This window comes from Lepus europaeus, chromosome 8, assembly GCF_033115175.1.
Source record: "Lepus europaeus isolate LE1 chromosome 8, mLepTim1.pri, whole genome shotgun sequence".
Taxonomy (NCBI): domain Eukaryota; kingdom Metazoa; phylum Chordata; class Mammalia; order Lagomorpha; family Leporidae; genus Lepus; species Lepus europaeus.
Genome location: NC_084834.1, coordinates 23,046,926 through 23,066,692, shown reverse-complemented (window position 1 = coordinate 23,066,692; position 19,767 = coordinate 23,046,926). Strand labels below are relative to the sequence as shown.

The 19,767-nt window shown below is 52.6% G+C and overlaps 1 protein-coding gene across 3 annotated transcripts in view; it reads right to left on the bottom strand.

The window, feature by feature from the left end:
- TMEM131L (transmembrane 131 like) overlaps nucleotides 1-16,867 on the bottom strand; it is a 180,921-nt gene extending 164,054 nt beyond the window's left edge. For all 3 annotated transcript variants that reach the window (XM_062199470.1, XM_062199472.1, XM_062199471.1), the window contains exons 1-3: nucleotides 16,726-16,867; nucleotides 16,022-16,092; nucleotides 9,329-9,372 (exon numbers count right to left, since the gene is read on the bottom strand). In XM_062199470.1, coding sequence (XP_062055454.1) covers nucleotides 9,329-9,372; nucleotides 16,022-16,092; nucleotides 16,726-16,849 — 239 coding nt within the window. In that variant the 5' untranslated portion in view covers nucleotides 16,850-16,867. The remainder of the gene's footprint in view (nucleotides 1-9,328; nucleotides 9,373-16,021; nucleotides 16,093-16,725) is intronic.
- Nucleotides 16,868-19,767: the final 2,900 nt, after the last annotated feature.

The following is a 19,767-nucleotide window of genomic DNA, read 5'->3' as shown; positions in this document are numbered from 1 at the left end:
TGGGAGACCCAGGTAAGAGTTCCAGGTTCCTGGTCTCAGCCTGGCCAGGGCACAGCTGCTACAGTCATTTGGGGGAGCGAACCAGCACACAAAAGACACCACCACCCGCCCCACCGGCCACTCTTTCAAATAAATCAATCTTAAAAAAACATGACAATCTCCATTTTTATAGCAGCCTCTTAAACAGGAGATCACCGCTTCTCTGGGAGCAGACACCTGGGGAGGCCCAAGACACACAAGACTTTTTCTTATTTTCATTTATAAACCGACGGCGATGGCAAGCCTAAAACTCCGGCTAAGCACCGGAGGCTCTGTGAGACGTGGTGTGGACTATCACAGTAATTACTTGTCAAGAGATAGCATTACTAGTGCTCTGGAATCGTATTTCACATGTGGACGACTAACAACAAACTAATCGCTTCGATGACAGTTCATTAAAAATAAGTAACAAGCTCCCAGGAGTCCCCATTATCTTAATATCGGTGTTCCGAGACAGGGAATGCTGCCTTGGGAAATTATGGTTCTCCTCTGAGCCCTGAAACCCCGAGCTCTGCCACTCCCTTCAGTAGTAAGAAACCTGGGACACCTTTACAGAGGAACCAAATAATGCTGCTGCTATGTCGGGATGCATCTAGGGGCCGGCGCTGTGGCGCAGTGGGTTAACGCCCTGACCTGAAGCGCCAGCATCCCATATGGGTGCCGGTTCTAGTCCTGGCTGCTCCTCTTCAGATACAGCTCTCTGCTATGACCTAAGAAAGCAGTAGAAGATGCCCAAGGTACTTGGCCCCCTGCACCCATGTGGGAGACCTGGAAGAAGCTCTTAGCTCCTGGCTTAGGATTGGCACAGCTCCAGCCATTATGACCATCTGGGGAGTGAACCAGCAGATGGAAGACCTCTCTCTCTCTGTCTCTACCTCTCTCTGTAACTCTTTCAAATAAATAAATCTTTTAAAAAATATAGGCATCTTTAGATGGCTGCATGGGAGGGCAGGGGGGGGTGCTCTGGCACAGATGGTTAAGCTGCCATCTTCGACACCAGCATCCCACATGGCTGCCAGTTCAAGTCCTGGCTGCTCTACTTCTGATCCAGCTCCCTGCTAAGGCACCTGGGAAGGCAGTGGAAGATGGCCCAAGTGCTTGGGCCCCTGCACCCATGTGGGAGACCTGGATGAAACTCCTGGCTTTGGCCTCACCCAGCCCTGGCCCTTGTGGCCATTTGGAGAGAGAATCAGCAGATGAAAGATCTCGGTCTCCCCACCTCTCTCTCTAACTCTGCCTTTCGAACCAGTAAAATCTCTCCCAAAAAACAACTACCTTCATTTCTCATGAACAAATCATGACAAGATGATCAGAAAGCGACCCCCAAAACAGAGGCCATGGTACAAAAGCTGCCCCAAATGACCAGCTCCTTCCTATCTACCTGCAGGCCCTTCTGCAGAGACGCGAGTCGGGTTCCCAAGCATGCAAGAGCCCCCTGCCTTCTTGCCGGAAGTGAGGCTGCTCAGGAACGGCTCCACGTCTGTGTGGAAATCTCCCTGGACCGGCCCAGAGCACAGTGGGCCTGGCTCCTCCCAGAGAAAGCACAGGACAGAAGGGACCCCATTAGGCTGCCTTTTTTTTTTTTTTTTAATTTGAAAGAGTAGCAGAGGGAGAGACAAAGAAAGAACGTCTACCCATTGATTTACTCCTCAAACAGCCGCATCAGTTGGGGCTGGGCCAGGCTTCAGAGCCAAGAACCTGGGTCTCCCACGTGGGTGACAGGGGCACAAATACTAGGGCCATCTTCTGCTGCTTTTCTCAGGCACATTAGCAGGGAGCTGTAACAGAAGTGGAGCAGCTGGGACTCTCACTGGGGAAGCTGGTATCATAGGCGGTGTGTGCCTTAACCTGCTGTGCAGGTCCAGAATTAAAAAAAAAAAACTCTTCAATATGTGATAAGGTTCAAAAATCCTTTTTAATATAAAGGTACAAGTGAACACAAACCTAATTGCTCCAGCACCTGTAAACAAATAAAAAAATCTAGAACCAAAAATTTCAATGAAAGCCCAAACTAGAATTCTGATCCTATTGTATTTTTCTCATTTATTTCAATTGAAGGGCAAATCGTTACATAAATAAGTATCAAAAGCTGTAACAGAAATCTCACAACATAATAAAAAATTCCAAAACTGTTTCTGTGCCTTAAAACAACTCTAGTACTTACCAAGAGCCACGTTTAATTGCCTGCACTGAATTAAGGAAAGCACCTAAATGATGAGATGAGTGACAGCCAAGGAGAATTCAGTGCAGTCTGCCACAGCCATGAACACTGCCTCTGTCCTGCACAGGAACACAACACAGTCCTGCGTACCACCCGACTCAGCCTGGGCGAGGACACACCACACGTGTGACGGCACGCACCACACGGCCCAGGTGTGCGGCGAGGTGACGTTCACGCACTGACAAAACTGCCTCCTGGCACATCTCTCAGCCCGCACCCCCGTCTCCAGCAATGGGCGAGTGTACCTGAGACGGAGTGATCTATGGAGAGCAGAGAGTGACTGCTCACAGCCCCGAGGGAGCGTCCGCCGGAGGGGCCCACAGCCAGCGACCCCATGATGGCAGGCAGAGGACGCCGAGAGAGCACGTGCAGGAGAGAGAAGTGGGAAGAAAGGGGCCGAACGGCTCCCTGCATCAGGATCCCACTGCTCTCATGCCAGCCCACTCTAGCAAGAACTCATTAATCCCATCCCGAGTGCCTGCCGAGCCTTTGCTCAACACTCCTGGGTCGGGGGCAGACACAACAAATCCACAGCGGAGACCACGAGGGAGTGCGCTCACCCTGCAGACCGCTCAGCCCACACGGCTCCATGGAAGGCTGGGGCTGCACAAGGAGAGAGCCGAGAGACAATTCTCCTACAAACACACCAACTCAACAGCTCAACTCCAAAGCTACGACTCCCAGGACGAGCACTGAGCTTTCGGTAGCCAGAGCTTGAAGAGAAGAGGGTCCACAGCGGACCCCTGGAGAGACATGCGGAGACTAAAAAGTGTAGGATCCTGGGGCCAGCAGTGTGGCACAGCGGGTAGAGCCGCCTGCAACAGTGGCATCCCGTATGGGCACCAGGTTCAGACCCGGCTGCTCCACTTCCAATCCAGCTCCGTGCTAACAGCCTGGGAAAAGCAGTGGAGGATGGTTTGGGCCCCTGTACCCACGTGGGGGACCCAGATGTGGCTCCTGGCTTCAGCCTGGCCCAGCCCTGACTTTTGTGGCCATCTGGGGAGTGAACCAATGGATGGAAGATTTCTCTCTCTCTCTCTCTCTCTGCAATTCCGGCTTACAAACTAAATAAGTGTAGGAGCCTTTCATCTGGGAAGGAACTTCTGTTTCTGCAGGGGAACAAAGAAGTCAAGAACAGTTCCATCCGCCCCACCGCCACCCCCAGGGGCCCCCAGAGCCTTCGCTGTCCAGAGGAAGCTTCTCTGGACGTCAGTGCCATATTTCCAGGGTGTCGCTGAGAGGCCTCAGGGCCCCTTTCCACCCAACTCTGAGGCTCTCTGCCCTGAGCGGAGAACTCGGAGAACAGGAGAAGCCGGGTTACTGCTACTCCTCGCCAGGTGGACGTGCATTTGAGAAACAAACACCAAGGGCCTTCCACAGACGCTGGGCCCAGCCAGTCAGCAGTCCTGAAGCTTACAACCGGTGAGAGAGCTGAGATGATATACAAGGGTACTTCAAAAATGGAATGAGAATCCAAGGTTGGGGTGGGCATCTTGCCTGGTGGTGAAGGCACCCACATGTCACCATGGAAGGACCTGGGCTCCACACTCGGCTCTGGCTCCTGATCCCAGGAACTGAGTGGGAGACCTGGAGCAAGTTCCCGGCTTCAGTCAGAGTGCAGGGCCGCTGGGGGCATTTGGGAGGACAGGAGCGCGCGCTCGCTCTCTCTCTTTCTCTCTCTCAGATTCACTAATTAACATAAGTTTATTTTGGTGCAAAAAAAATGCTTTATATGCATGCACAGCTTTTTCATAATATGCATTTTTCAGGAACTTTTTGAGGCCCCCTACTAAGCATGGGCACCAATTTTTTTTTTTGTACCAAAATAAACTTCACCTTTAATTCCATTTTGCAGAAGCTTCTGGATGTGGCCTCAGACAATGCATCGATAGTCTGCCAACACTTAAACTTTCTGCACTCTCACACATCTTCCTCCCCCACTCAAATAAAAGGCTTATCAGAGAGAGATGTACCCAGACAGCCAGCTCAGCTCCCCCAGCGCTCGCAATCCCAGTAACAGCTGAAGTCAGCTCTCATCTGCCCTCATCGCTGGAACCCCGGCACCGGCCTGTTCTTCCCAGCAAAGAACAGATTACTGCTGATATTTGAGAACACCCAGGAGAGCCACGGGCATGGAGAGGAGAGAGGGAAGAAAGTTTTTCCAACATCGCTTTTCTGGCTTTCAACCAAATACAACTGCACAGCATCCACAGAAGATGGGGTCACGACAACATCAACAAATCCTCAGTGAGACCAATTACCCTGAGAGCTTTGCCAAACTGTGCATGAGGTGGTAGCAAGGGCTCCAGCAGCCTCTGCCTTCAATGGGCATCGTGCAGGTGTGTGCACACACACACACACTCACACTCACACTCACGTCTTCACATGGGGAGCCTCTCCAAGGATGGCTGTCAGTGGCCTGATGCTATCTTTTTATTTTATTTTTGATGATGTATTTATTTATTTGAAGGGCAGAGTTACAGAGAGGCAGAGACAGAGAGAGGTCTACCATCTACTGGTTCACTCCCCAAATGGCTGCAATGACCAGAGCTCAGCCAATCCGAAGCCAGGAGCCAGGAGCTTCTTCCAGGTCTCCCACACAGGTGCGGGGCCCAAGGTCTTGGGCCATCTTCTACTGCCTCCCCAGGCCACAGCAGAGAGCTGGATCAGAAGTAGAACAGCCAGGAATTGCACTGGCGCCCATATGGGATGCCAGCACTGCAGGCGGCGGCTTTACCAGCTACACCATGACGGCAGCCCCGTTTTATTATTTTTAAAAATTTATTTATCTTGAAAGTCAGAGTTACAGAGACAGAGGGAGAGACAGAGAGATCTCTTGTCCATTACTTCACTCCCCAGATGGCCACAATGGCCAGGGCTGGGCCGGGCCAAAGCCAGAAAACACACAAAGCCAAAAGACACAAGCTTGAAGTCAAGTTAACATGAGTAAATAGAGATAAAATTACAGCAAAATACTGCAAAATTGTACACCAAAGAGATAAACATACATCAGCACTGATCAAAGTGAACCATTATTTGAATTTTCAAACCAATGCCGGTGTGGGGCCAGCACTGTGGTACAGTGCACTAAGCATCTGTCTGCAGTGCCGGCATCCCATATGGATGTGAGTTTGAGTCCCGGCTGCTCCACTTCCGATCCAGTTCTCTGCTACGGCCTAGGAAAGCAGTGGACTTGGGCCCCCGCACCCACGTGGGAGACCCAGAAGAAGCTCCTGGCTTCAGATCAGCCCAGCTCCGACCACTGCGTCCTTTTAGGGAGTGAACCAGCAGATGGAAGGCCTCTCTCTCCGTCTCTACCTCTCAAATAAAATCTTTAAAACAAAAAATCAATGCAGGTGGGACAAGTTCCAGAACTCACTATGATGACGGCTGTACAATCTGCCATTTATTAAAAAGCTACTGAGTACATTAAGTGGGTGAATGGTGTTAGGTCACTCAACGTACAGCTTGAGTAACTTCTCTGCTGATGGTGTCAATTTACCCTTTTAATGCAGGAGCCAGCATTGTGGCACAGAGGGTCAAGCCACTGCCTCAATATCAGCATCCCATATGAGCACCAGTTGAGTCCCTGCTGTTCCACTTCTGATCCAGCTCCCCAATAATGAGCCTGGGAAAGTAGTGGAAGGTGGTCCAAGTGCTTGGGAGCCTGCACCCATGTTGGAGACCCAGAATAAGCTCCTGGCTTCGGCCTGGCCCAGCCCTGGCTGTTGCAGCCATTTGGAGAGTGAACCAGCAGATGGAAGATCTCTCTCCCTCTCTGTAATTCTGCCTTTCAAATAAATACATCTGATAACTAAATAAATAAATGGGTGGATGGTATGGTGTATGAATTATATCTCAATAAAACTACTAGCAACTAACTAAACAAATCAATCCAGTAAGTAGCAACTAGCATTTTAAAATGACATAAAACAGGATAGAAAACAGAGTACACTGCAGCAGGTGCTGGGCGCAGCAGTTAAGTCACCGCTTGGGATGCCCATATCCCCTAGCAGAGCCCAGTTCCAGTTCTGGCTCCTCTACTTTCTCTAATGCACACTCTGGAAGCAGAAGATGGCTCAAGAACTTGGGTCTCTGAGGCCAGTGCTGTGGTGTGGAAGGTTAAGCCTCCACCTGCTGTGCCAGCACCCCACATGGACACCGGTTTGAGTCCCAACTGCTCCACTTCCGATCCAGCTCCCTGCTCATGTGCCTGGGAAAGTAGCAAAGGATGGCCAATGTGCTTGGGCCCCTGCACTCAGGTGGAAGACCTGGAAGAAGCTCCTGGCTCCTGGCTTCATCCTGGCCTTGTGGCCATCTGGAGAGTGAACCAGAAGATGGAAGACTTCTATCTCCTTCTCTGTTATCTCTGCCTTTCAAATAAATAAATAAATCTTCACTTATTCAAGATTTATTTATTGGCCGACACAGCAGCTCACTTGGCTAATCCTCCGCCTGCAGCGCCGGCACCCCAGGTTCTAGCCCCAGTTGGGGCGCCGGATTCTTTCCCGGTTGCTTCTCTTCCAGTCCAGCTCTCTGCAGTGGCCTGGGAAGGCAATGGAGGTTGGCCCAAGTGCTTGGGCCCTGCACCCCATGGGAGACCAGGGGAAAGTGCCTGGCTCCTGGCTTCGGATTGGCCGCAGCACGCCGACCATAGCAGCCATTTGGGGGTGAACCAACGGAAAAGGAAGACCTTTCTCTCTGTCTCTCTCTCTCGCTCTCTAAGTCTGCCTGTCAAAAAAAAAAAAAAAAAAGGTTTATTTATTAACCCCACTCGAGTTCAGGTACCTGGCTTTAGCCTGGCCCTGCCCTGGCTCAACTGGGCATCTAGGAAGTAAACCAGGGGATAGAAGATGCCTTTTCTGTCTTTCAAATAAAATTAAAAGTTAAAAAAAAGGTACACTGCACTCATTTTTTTTAATAAATATAGATTTTACATATATATAGTCATACATCCATATATATGCCTGAAAGTAGACTGGCCACCAGCCTAAATCATTGACACAATTCTCCCGCAGCCCAACCACCTTTCTTTCTTTCTCAGGCTGTGTCAAAAGACCACTAATGTGGACAGGAAGGGGTGGGCACTGGCACAGCCATTACTATATGGGATGCCCTCACCCCAGATCAGAGTGCATAGGTTCAAGTCTCGGCTCTGCCTCCTGCTAATGCACACTCCACAAAGCATCAGCTGATGGCTCACAGAGTCAGGTCCCTGGCAGCCACGCAGGAGACTCCAAGTTCCCAGCTCCCCCAGCCACAGCTGCGGGCATTTAGGGAGTGGCCTGGCCTATGAGCGCTCTGTCTGTCCATCTGTCATCTCTTTCTCTCTGCCTCGCAAACAAACAAACCACAGAGATTTCTCAGAAAGTAACAGTCATATAAAAAAGAGCAGTAACATTAACATCTACTAACTTGTCTCACAATTAAAGCTTTATGAGCTTAAAATCTGCAAAAAGGACACCTTTGCCATTTTGTAAGTACTGATGTTTTTAACAGCATTCACAATCCCTTTTTGAAAAATGGGTTTATTTAAAAGGCAGAGCTACAGAGAAAGGAGAGACAGAGACAGAAGGGGGAGGGGAGATCGAGAGATCTTCCATCCACCGGTTCACTCCCCAAATGGCTGCAACAGCCGGAGCTCGGCCAGGCCAAAGCTAGGAGCCAGCAGCCTCATGCAGGTCTCCCACATGGGTGCAGGGGCCCAAGGGCTTGGGCCATCCTTCGCTGCTTTCCCAGGTACTTTAACCACAGAGTTGGATCGAAAGAGGAGCAACTGGCACACCAAGCGGCGTCCATATAGGATGCCAGCACTGCAGGCGGAGGCTTAACCCTCTCCGCCACAGGGCTGGCCCCTATCTGATCATTTTTTACCAACACAATGAGACAGGCTGACTTAGCCTCAATCCAGTGCTATCTCTGTTGTCTCCCTCCTCCCTTTTCTTTAATACCGGCACTCAAAGATGCTCCCGTCAACAGTCACGAACAGAAGCAGCTTGGGGATAGTAGTATCTCCACATTGGCTAAACCCCTTCAGAGTTTTATCCAAAAATCACCAGAATGTATCACGAACGTAACAATCTCTCAGACACGGCCAGTTCACCAGCCCTCTGCCAAGAATGCAGTCACAACTCGCACTACGCTCAAAGATCAACCTCAGCGGCAGGTGCTCGGCGGAGCGGTCGGGAGGCCCCATCCGGTACAGCAGTGTCGGGGCCAGACTGCGGGCTCTGCTTCAGAGCCCAGCTTCCTGCCAGCGCGCACCCTGCGAGGCAGCCACTGGCGGCTCAGCACCTGGGTCCCTGTCATCCAGGTGGGAGACCTGGACTGAGTGCCAGGCTCCTGGTTCAGCCCGGCCCAGCCACGATTGTTGCAGGCACCCGAGGAGTGAACCTGCAGGTAGAAAACTCTAATAAAATGAAAACAAACAAAAAAAATCCAAAAAAATAAAAATAACACACCAACACCTTACTGTGGCATCTCAGGCCCCATCTCATCTCACTACCGTACAAACCACACTGGGTTTCTCCAGGGATCCTGGGCTGCTACCAGGACAGGGCTCAGGAGTCCAGCCTCAGGGCCTTTGCACCTGCCGTACCCTCTGCCCACAGCACTCTGCCTCTGCACACCGTGCGGCTGCTCCTCCAGCCCCCAGACTGCAGCCAGTGCATCTGTGACCTCCTGACAGGCGCCTCACCCACCTCCTGCATCACCCCCTACCACAGGATGGGACTCTGCTGGTTCTCATCACGCACGTGACTGCTCAGTTTAGTTACCCCGGGGCGCACCTTGTGTGGGCTTTTATCTTCAATACTCAGCACGGTGCCCCACGCTCAGCAGCCGCTGGCTGGCGAGCCAGACAGAGCGCGCAAATACAACTCGGGAAAAGCAAGTGAGGCGGGGGCATTCCAACAGCCTTCAGTACCACCTTATTTTAAACAGACAACTACTAGCAGTAACCATCACAATCGCCAAAGACAAGGGTGTGCAACAGACGCCAGCGCAGGCACATGTCCAGCTCTCACGGAGCGGCCGCGGGCAGGGGCTCACTTCCGTTCTTCTCCTTACCTCTGCTCTTGAGAAGGCTCGTCCAGATCCTCTTCAGAATCACCCTATTGAGAAAGCACACGGGTCAGCAGGGGTTGCGAAGGGACCCAAAATCAGCATTAGAGACGGTTCTGCCCAGTGACGGGGGTGATGAACTTGTCATCAGTGTCTACGACAGCTGTGGGCTGAGACACGGGCCAGGACACCCACGCCCCCAACAGAGCGCCTGACTCCTGACCCCCGTCTCCCATTAGCGCACAGCCTGGAAGGTGGTGGGGACAGCTCAAGCTATTGGGTCCCTGCCACCCACGTGGGAGATCTGAGCTGGGACAGGTTCCCAGGACCTGGCTCCAGACCCAAGCTTGGCTGTGGCGGTCACTTGGGGAGTGAACCAGCAGATGGAAGATCTGTTTCTGCCTTTCAAGTAGACTAATACATCGTTCAAATAAGTAAACGAAATCATTGTGTAAACCCAACTTTAAAGTAAAACCACAGTTTACACATAATCCCAAAGTGATGTCACCACCTCTCTCCAAGAGCTGTTGTTTTCTTTTTCAATGTTTAAGTTCAAACATACAAGATAAAGTTTAATGCTCATGAAAACCCCAAATGCAGACAATGTGCTCTGTTTAGCTTAGAATCCTCTCAGTAAACACCTGCATATTCTGACACACACAGAAGGTGGCGGGTAATTTCGTAAATGACAGCAACACCACACTCAGAAGCTCTTCCAAAGTCACCTGTCAGACTCACACCCAGGAGCCTGACCACAGGTAACGTGCATAAGGGAGAGAAAACAGGAGCTGGAAGCAGGAGCGGCAGGTGCCTGAACCGACACAGACGGCCAGATGCCAATTCAAGGCTGTGCGGCTCGCTCTCGCAGGCCACAGCCTCCCGGAGTGCACGCTGCTGGCTGCAGGGGATTGACCCTGCTCTCCCAGCTATACTCCAGGCAGCTCTGCCACACTGCCCATCCTCCTGGGCAAGACTGCATCCACGAGGCCCAAGCCAGCCTCTCCCCATCACCCACACGGGTGCCGGATGAATGCCTGCCTGGCCCCCACAGTGAAGGTGGGGTGGCTCTGGTCAGCACAGCTCTGGGCCGGGTGGCCAGCCCCTGGCAGACGTCCCATGGTCCTTGCAGGAGGCGTTAGTTCAGAACTCCAGCACCACCTCCAGATGCCTCCAGGGGGTACAGATGGAACTCCCCAGAAGCAGTTTTGACCAACAATCAAGTTCCCAAGGTCAGAGGCTCCCAGCTTCAGCTTTAACCCAATCCCTGCTTCCGTCAAGGACCTCACTACGGTCCTGGACCCCTGGGCAAGCCTGAAGGTCCTCTTGCGCTGCTCCCTTCCCATCACCTCCAACAGAAAGTCCTGTGCACTGGGAGAAGACACCGTGCAGGCACGTCCTGTCTTCTCCCACCCTGCGGCCGGTTCATCAGCCCACGGCCTGGGCATCCCCAGAGCTCAAGGACTACACCAGCCGGGGCCTTTCACTCTTGCTCCAAGACGGCTGCAACAACCCGCCCTGCGCATGCCTGCAGCAGCAGTCGGGGGCCACCCGTCCCCTGCTCCATAACCACACGCAGCGGGTGCTGAACCACACTGTGGCCCCCAGTCACACACTGCCACCGCGATCTCTTCCCCCCACGGCCGCGACTGAGCCCTGCTCTCTCCCTACATTCCAGCACCAGAGTGTTACCTTAGGGGATTCCCAAAGGGAAGGGAGCAAACCCTGCAATCCTGCCCCTGCTCTGGGGCCAACACTTACTGGGTCCAGACTTCACCACCGCCCAACTTCCTTCTGACCTTGGGTCGGGGATTTAACCACCCTCTGCCTCAGTTTCCCCATCTGTAAAATCAGGTCCTAGTTTCTAGTTACCAGCACAGTACTAGGACTTCACATAGCCCCCAAGGGCTTACGTGACGCTGGGGGGGTGGCCAGCTGTCACACGGCTTCTCCAGTATTGACAGTGGAAGTAGACTAAACCAAAAATAAGTGTCTATGACAAAAAGATTTCCAAATACTGGTCGATGAGTCACAGACTGGGGCGGGCTGCTATCACCTGACTCAGTACCTGAGAGAATCAAAAAGAACTCAGATGCTCACCAGACCGTGTCCTGTTTCACTTTCTGTCCATATCCGTTATCAGACATGGGGGGGGGGGGGTGGTAAACAAAAATAGATATTTTTAAAATTTTCACTTATTTATTGGAAAGGCAGTGAAACAGACAGAAATCTTTGACTCACTGGGTCGCCTTTCGGTATGCCTGCAACGGCTGGGGCTGGGTCAGGCTGAAGCCAGGAGCAGGGAACTCTATCTGGGTCTCCCACAAGGCTGGCAGGACCCAAGTGCTGCAGCCATCCGTGGCCTGCTGCCTCCCAGGGTGCGCATCAGCAAGAAGCTGGAACCGGAAGTGGGGCCCGGACTTGCACCCAGGCACTCCGATGTGTGATGCAGGCTTCCCAAGTGAGGTCTAAACAACTGTGCCAATTGCCCATCCCCAAACATGAAGAAGGTGCACAGGGCTGCACCGTGCACACACTGCATCGCTTCTGGGCAAAAGAAACACCTGAACATCCATCCAGGTTGCCAGGCCACCAACACTTCCGATTCAGTGTACTGAAGTATCGTCAGAAGTAAGGAGAACTTCTGTAGACCAAAGAATAAAATCGCCTTTTTCCTTTCTTTCTCTAATTACCACTATGGCAAAATGGGATTCAAAGGTAAGTTTATTTTGGTGCAAAAAAAGAAAAAATACTTGAACTTCTGGGGTGGGCATTTGGCCTGGCGGTTGACACGCTGCTGGCTGGGACACCCCCACATACAACATCAGGTGCCTGGATATGAGCCCTAGTCCTGCTTCTAGTCCTAGCTTCCTGCTAGTGCATACCCAGGGAGGCAGAGGTCATGGGTCAAGTAGCTTGGTCCCCTGCCGCCCACATGGGAGACCTAGACTGAGTTCTTGGCTCTTGGCTTGGCCTGGCTCACCCCTGACCATTGAGGGCATTTGGAAAGTACCAACAGATGGAAGATCTCTCCCTGCCCTTAAGAAAAAAAAAAAAGAAAGAAAGAAAGAAAAACGAAACATTTGAAATTCATGTAAAGTTTTTTTTTTCATAATACATATGTTCTATAAACTTTTTAAACATTCCACATAAGGAGGCCAGCACTATGGCATAGCAAGGTAAAGCTACCGCCCGCAGCACCAGCATCTGATATGGGTGCCAGCTAGAGTCTCAGTTGCTCTATTTCCGACCCTTGTGTCAGGTGCTAACTTCAAGGCACTTAATGCTCATGAAATCTTCTGATATAAGCACAATCATTCCCCCCTGCTGAAAACTGAGGACAAAAGGTAAAGGAATGAAGCTTTAAAAAAAAAAAAAAGGCTAGCACTGGGGCACTGGGACTCAAACCCTGGAGGCCTGGCCACAGAGTCTGGGAGTTTATAACAATTCAGTCATTGTATCTGGCCCTACTACAGAAGTGTTATTCAAGATCTTGATCACAGGCTGGTGCTCTGGCACAGCGGGCTAAAGCCCCATCCTGTAGCACTGACATCCGACGTGGGTGCCAGTTTGAGTCCTGGCTGCTCCACTTCAGATCCAGCTCCCTGCTAATGCGCCTGGGAAAGCAGCAGAGGATGGCCCAAGTGATTGGGCTCCTGTACCTACATGGGAGACACAGAAGAAGTCTGCCTCTCTCTGTAATTCTGTTTTTCAAATAAATAAAATAATTAAAAAAAAAAAAAGACTTGATCACTTAGAGACTCATCAGAAAAAGATGGAAAAAAAAATCCCACTCAACAGGAAACATTTCCAAAGTAAATAATTACTCAGATAATTAGTGTTGGGGCAGGCATTTGGCTCAGCTGTTAAAGAGGCCACCAGCACCCCATAAGGTAGTGCCTGAGTTTGTCTCCACTCCCCTTCTGATCCAGTTTCCTGCTAATGCACACCCCGAGAGGCAGCAGATGATGGCTCAAGTACTTGGGTTCCTGCCAACCATGTGGAAGGCTCAGATGGAGTTCCTGGCCCCTGGCTTCAGCCTGGCCCAGCCCTGACTGTTGTGGGCATCTGGGGAGTGAACCAGCATACGGAAGGTCTCTCTTTCTAACTACATGAAGAGAAATATGTTGGAAAATAAATAGTGCTGGCAGATATTTAGTTCATACCATGTCTTCTGATGTCACCTATGACTGACAACCCCAGGTTCTAAACGCATCCTTTGGTCTTCCTGAATGTCAGGAACCCAACAAACTAGTGAACTAAGCGGGAAAACCCTCCGATTTGAATGGCACCTATAAATACTCTTTCCAACAAACGCCACATAACACACAGCAGGAAACTGTTTCTCTGCACCAAAACAAGCTTATCTCCTAACTCCATTCTACCAAACTCATCTTGTAATTCCATCTTAATTCCGTCTCCCAAGTGCTTAAAAATAACTTTCTGCAGAACTCTCTGCAGCTTATGAGAGCACTAACGCATCTGGCTGTCTCTCTCACTCCTGCCCAGGTAGAAGCAAGAGAAGATGGCTTTCTAACATTCACACATCCAGTGGGAGTATTTAGAAAAGTACTCTGAATACCAGTTTCACTTTCATTATAGCTGTGATTAAAACAGCTCAGCTACAAATGTCTCTACAGTGTGTATTGCACAAGGCTCCATTCTAACATTTTATTTTTTTTTTTTACCAAAACACACTGTATTAGACACATACACAAAACCAGACACTAAGAATAGCTTCTGACCCTATAACTATGATAATTCCTCATGTCCTGGGCCCTGACATTTCCACCTCTGAGCTCAGCGACTACGAAAAACCTCCAACTCTGGAACAAACAAGAATTTATGATTTCCTTGCCTTTCAGTCTGCTCTGTCTTCCAACATCACCCAGCATGAGGTGCAGAGTGCAACTGGGCAAAAAGGCAAATTCAGATACGTAGGAGGGCTTCTTGGGGGGGGGGGGGCGCGATACTCTGCTCCCACGGGCACCTGGCAGTTTCTAGTCGCCAGCACACTGTCAGTGGACAAGGGCAGCCGCGAGTGCCACTGCTCAGGACCAGCTCAACAGCCCACAGGGCAGGATAAGTCCCTCTCTGCCCAGGAGGTCACTGGCAATGAACTGTTCTCCAAGTAACTACCCCAAGGGCTAAGTGTGCCTGCTGAGAGAGGCACACTTTCTGCGTCTCTTTCTGTCTCTTTCTGCGTCTTCCAAGCTGCACCGACCATCAACCATCGACCATCGGAGAAAGCCAGAGTTTCCGCTCCCCAACCTGCAGAGGTCTCTTCTCCAGGACCGGTCTCACTCAGCCTTCGTGGAAGGCCCAGAATTCTCCCGAAAGATCACCTCTGCCTTGAAGCTGTTATTCATTATCCCCCAGTCAAGACGCCTATTCCAAGTATCTCCGAACCAGCCCTCCACATGCTGCCTTCACACAGGAGAGAGAAAAGCTAAACCTGCAGAGCCTGGCCAGTGAACTTCCAGCGACACATCCTGTTTTTCTAAGCAGCCACAAAAGAGACAACATAGAATTAAGTGCTGCCACCCATGTGGGAAGTCTTGATCACCTTAAAAACTGCCACACACAGCTGAATATCCCCTTATAATGGAAACACCACCAGCACTACCAGCGCACGTGTGCGCACACACACACACAAAATGTGCTTTGCGTAACTATGGTTGCTGGTGAAAAACACCCATCAGAAATATTCTACTTAAATGTGTACAATTAAATAAATAAACCTCTAGGCATTTTGCCTGGAGAAGACGACACCTGCATCCCACATGGTCAATGTGCAATACTGGCTCCGTCTCCAGACTCCAGCTTCCTGCTAATGTAGACCCGGGGAGGCAGCAGCCATGGCTCAAGCAACAGGGTTGCTGCCTGGATTCAGTTCCCAGCTCCCACCAGCCTACTCCCAGCCACTGCAGGCATCTGTGCTGTGAGCCAGGGGCTGGGAGCTCTCTCTGTCTCTCTCTGTCTCTCTCTGCCTCTCAAGTAGATCAGCCAACTTTGGAAAGACGTAAATGCTGTTCTTTCTTAAAACAAGAAGGATAAGTTGCACTCAGCGAGAGTTTGTCAGAGTTCAACCTTAAACACAACAGCCTTTCAGATCTGTAACTGCTGCTACCCTCCAAACGGCCACGGATTCGCGGTAGAATCTAAGTATTTTTCTTCATGCAACCCTTCTATCACCATACGGGGGGGAGGGGGGGACACCAAAAACCTGAAACTCAAGTTCTTAAGTGGGTGTATTCTTCCATGAATTAAAAGCGCTTGGAGAAAATCCAAGACTACAATCCTTTCAAGTCCCATCTTCCCAAAGCTAATCGGCGCTCAGGGCGAGTGCGCTCCCTCCGGTCCGCCTCCAGCGCAGGGGCCAGCCCCTTGCCAATTACACACAGCAGCAGCCCCCTTAAGGCAGAACAGCGCACCCCCCCCTGCGCGCCCTGGAACCCGGCTGCGGCGGCCTGGGCTCCCACCTCCTGAACTCGGGGCCGGCGTGACTCACGCTCTTGTCACATGGCGAGGGAGGAGGCCTGGGAGGCCACCGTGGCCAGGTGTTCAGGCTCGGCCCTGCGGTTTATTTGCCTTGCAAAGTGGCCCCGCGCGCCTGTGCCGCGGGGGGTGGGGGCGCCGCGGCCTCCCCGCCCCTGCTCCCTCGCACACCCACAGCCCGCCCCGTCACCTGGACGTCCTCACCTGAGTGGGCAGCAGGAGTTCCCCTTCTTCTGCCTGCCACAGCTCCACCACGTTCGGCAAGGGCTCAATCGCTGCACCGACACCAAAAAGCACACCGCGGCGTTAGTGCGCGGAACGCGAGCGCTTCCTGTTTCCCTCGGCGCCCTCCCGTGCCACCCGCCTCGCCCCAAAACAAGCCCGGTCTCCCTGCTCACAGCGGACCGGGGGCACCCGCACAATGCAACTGGGTGTGCGCCGCTCGCAGCGTGCGGGCTCGGGGTGCGGGACCCGGGCAGGCTGGGGCGGGGGGGCCCGGGGCCACGCCACGGGGGGCACTCCAGGGCTCGGCAGCCCGAGCTTCTGGCCCGGCGGAACAAAGCTGCAGGAAGCCGGGCCGCGGCGAGGCACCGGCGCGCGCCACACAAAGCGGGGGCTGCGCCCGGGGCGCAGGGGCCCGCGCACAAAGGCTCCGGGGAGCGCGCGGCTAGCGGTCCCCGAGCCCCGCGGCTGGACGGGGCGCATCGGTGCGCAGAGATGGGGGCGGGGGGGGTACACGCGGCGTGCGGAAAGCCTTATCAGCCGCGGGCTGCAACCGCTGGGCTCCCTCGCCCGCCCCCCTGCCTCTCCTCCCCTCGCCCTCTCCTAGATTTCGGCTGCTCCCTACAAGAAAGAGGCGGGAGGGGGCGGGGTGGAGAGGGAACGCGAGCCCAGCGCCGCGAGCTGACCTTGTCCCTGAGCCCCTCCCGGGCGGCAGCAGGGCAGCAGGACCTGGAAGACGCCCAGCAGGAGGTTCACGGCCGCGGCCGTGCGGCAGTAGCAGCCGGGCTGCGGGCGTCGGAGCCCCGCCATGCTGGTGCTCGCGCTGCTCTGGGCGGCTCGCCGCTCGCTCGCTCCCTCGCTGGCGCCCGGGCCGCCTCGCCCCGGGCCCGCCCCCGCGCCGCCCCGCCCCGCCCCGCGCCGCGCCGCCCCCGCCCCCGCCGCCGCCGCAGCTGCTGCTCCAGGCCGGGGCGCGCCGCTCGCTCTGGGCGCGTGTGCGCCGCAGATAGGGTGGGACGGATCGCGGCGGGGTGCGGGGGCGGGGGGGACGTGGACAATGCGGGCGGCCGCCGGCCGGGCGCTCTGCTGCAGCTGGGGCAGGGTCTCCGAGAGGCGTCCGGGGCCCGGGGCACCCACCCACACCCCCGCCCGTCCGCTTTTTCCTCCCGGAGCGTTGTTTGAGGAGGTCGGCGCTTTGTTCGCGCGCCCGGGGCCACGGCGGGGCCCGTGCCCACGGGGAGCGGGCGGCGGCGATGGGGAGCCGCCGCGCGCGCGAGAGCCCTCAGACAGGATATTAGTGGAAATAATGCAGTGGTTGTCAGGAAACGCGAGTGCAGCCACATGGCTACAGCCAGTTCTGCAGCGAGGATATCCGGTGGCTGCCGAGGCTGTAATTTAGAATAAAAAGAGCTCTCCCAAGACCCGGGAGGCTGACCTCAGCGCCGCGTGGCGGTGGCGCGCCCGGCACCCTCCGTGGAGACGGTCCAGGTCGCGACAGGTGGGGAAGCCTCTTCTGGGGAGATGGATGGCTTTGCAGACCCTGCGATAACAGTAAACACTTCCCTTTCGGAATCAGATTGCAAAACTCCTCGGGCCTCTCCAGAAACGGGACTGCGGGCGCGCGTGCAGACGGTTGCCTGCGGCTGCCGTTTGCAGTGTAGGGTATTTTGCTAGCCCCTGCTGGGATGCCCATCACCAGTATGCCTAAGACCCGAGATCTCTTTGGAGCTAACTTCACGCCTTGGCCGCTGCTGTCACCCAGAGCTCCCTCTGCATAAATTTGGAAGTGTGGAGAGTCTTTGGGCTTTCTTGTTGATTTGCTGATTTGCTGCCTGCAGCCTGGCTTGTTTGAAATTCAGAGTACGAGTGACAGGGCACACCTGCCTGCTTGCATTGATCCTTTGTTTAATTGCTACGGTGCCTTTCAGTCTAGACTGTGGCAGAGCCCTGGTGGCGTAGCAGGACAGATACCAGTTGTGAAGACATAATGAGGTCCTCTGAACCCGGCACGCTATGTCTACAGATCACGCCAAACGAGGGTAAATGGCCAAATTTGCTTGACCATACTTAAGTAGATGAGCATACATGTAAGTTGTTGACATGGGGGGAGGGGGAGGAAAGGGCTCTTTGCCTTATCCAACGTGAACACCTCCAAGTGCGCCTTATCTTCCCTCCGTTAGCCCGGATCCCCAGTGCCATCGAGGGTGCCTCCATTTCTCTGCACTTGTTGCTTCACCCCCTTGGACTCTGCAGGTCCCCCATTGTGAACCCTTGCACAGCCCGCCCAGCACCGACTGCACCTCCACAGTTAGGTTTGTAAGCTCTCTCCTTTATCTGCATATTGACAATGCATAATTTTAAGCTTCTCAGGGCTCCTCTAAGAAAAGCAAACACAGACATTGACCGTTTTATTAAATAGGGTTAATTAAAAAAAAAAGTCATCATGCAAAGCTTTCCCACTAAACAAAAATGGTTTTTACTTTTTTTAGTAGAAAGCCTTTCCCACACTAACCAGTGCCACAGTGGCAATGGAAATGCAGGGGAATGACTTGAAAGAGAATAACACTGCTGTTGACCAGGAGTACAAGTCTGCTCGAATTTGTTCTACCACAGGGTTTTAAGATCAGCCTGCTTTTTCGAGTTTCTGGTCTTGGGGATTGCACCAAAGTGGGTAATGCTATTTGACTGCTGTTGGAAAAGCCAGGCTCGTGTATCTGCAGTGCCATGGGGCTGCAGAAGGATGCAGGATTACACAGCTGTCTTCTTAGATAAATCTGACCCACTTAGCCCTCTCTGGAGGTATTTTTCTTGCTGACTCATGAACAACAGGAAAGCTATGGCCCATTAAGCAGCATCATGTTTTGGAGTAAACTTGTTCTCCAAAGAGCACGCCTGCGTATTTGTGTTGTATTGCCTTTCTTCCCTTTGTCGACAGCAGATAGTCTCACAGTGTGTTAGAGCTGGAGAAGTTTTGGAAATCATTTAACAGCCCCGATGCCTCATTTTACTAAAGAAAGCCAAGCACAAGAAGAATGAAAAATAGCCAAGTTATACAGCTCCTTTCAGTAGCAGAAGTATGAAAAACTGCATAGGAAATAATAATAATGGAGGGAAAAAAATCATATGAACATGAGTCAAGTTAATACAGAAGTCACATACACAGGACCAGGGCATGGGAGAGAGAGTACGGTGGTTATCTGAGCAGGGTCTTCCAATTTTAAGTTACAGTCATATAAGGTCAATTTTTTTTTAAAAATTGTACCTATAAATGGCTAAGAGTACTTACTTTTAAACATGCAAGATGTTGGGGTTGCTATTGTGGCGCCACAGGCCAAGCCACAGCCTGCCACAAGGGCTTCTCATATTGGAGTGCTGGTTCAAGTCCCAGCTACTCTTTCTAATCTAGCTTCCTGCTAACCCATCTGGGGAAACAGCAGAGACTGAACCAAGGACTTGGGGCCCTGCTACCTGTGTGGGAGACAAGGAAGGAGTTCCCAGCTGCTGCATTTGGCCTGCTCCAAGCCCAGCTGTTGAGGCCATTTGGGGAATGAACCAGAGGATAGAAGCTAATTTACTTTCTCTCTCTCTCTTTCTCTCTCTCAAATGTTCTACCTTTCAGATAAGTGTCTTCAAAAAACTATGCAAGATGTTGATCGTGCATCCTACTTAATTTATGCTTTATTATTTATTTTGACAGGCAGAGTTAGAGATCGAGACACAGAGAGAGAGGG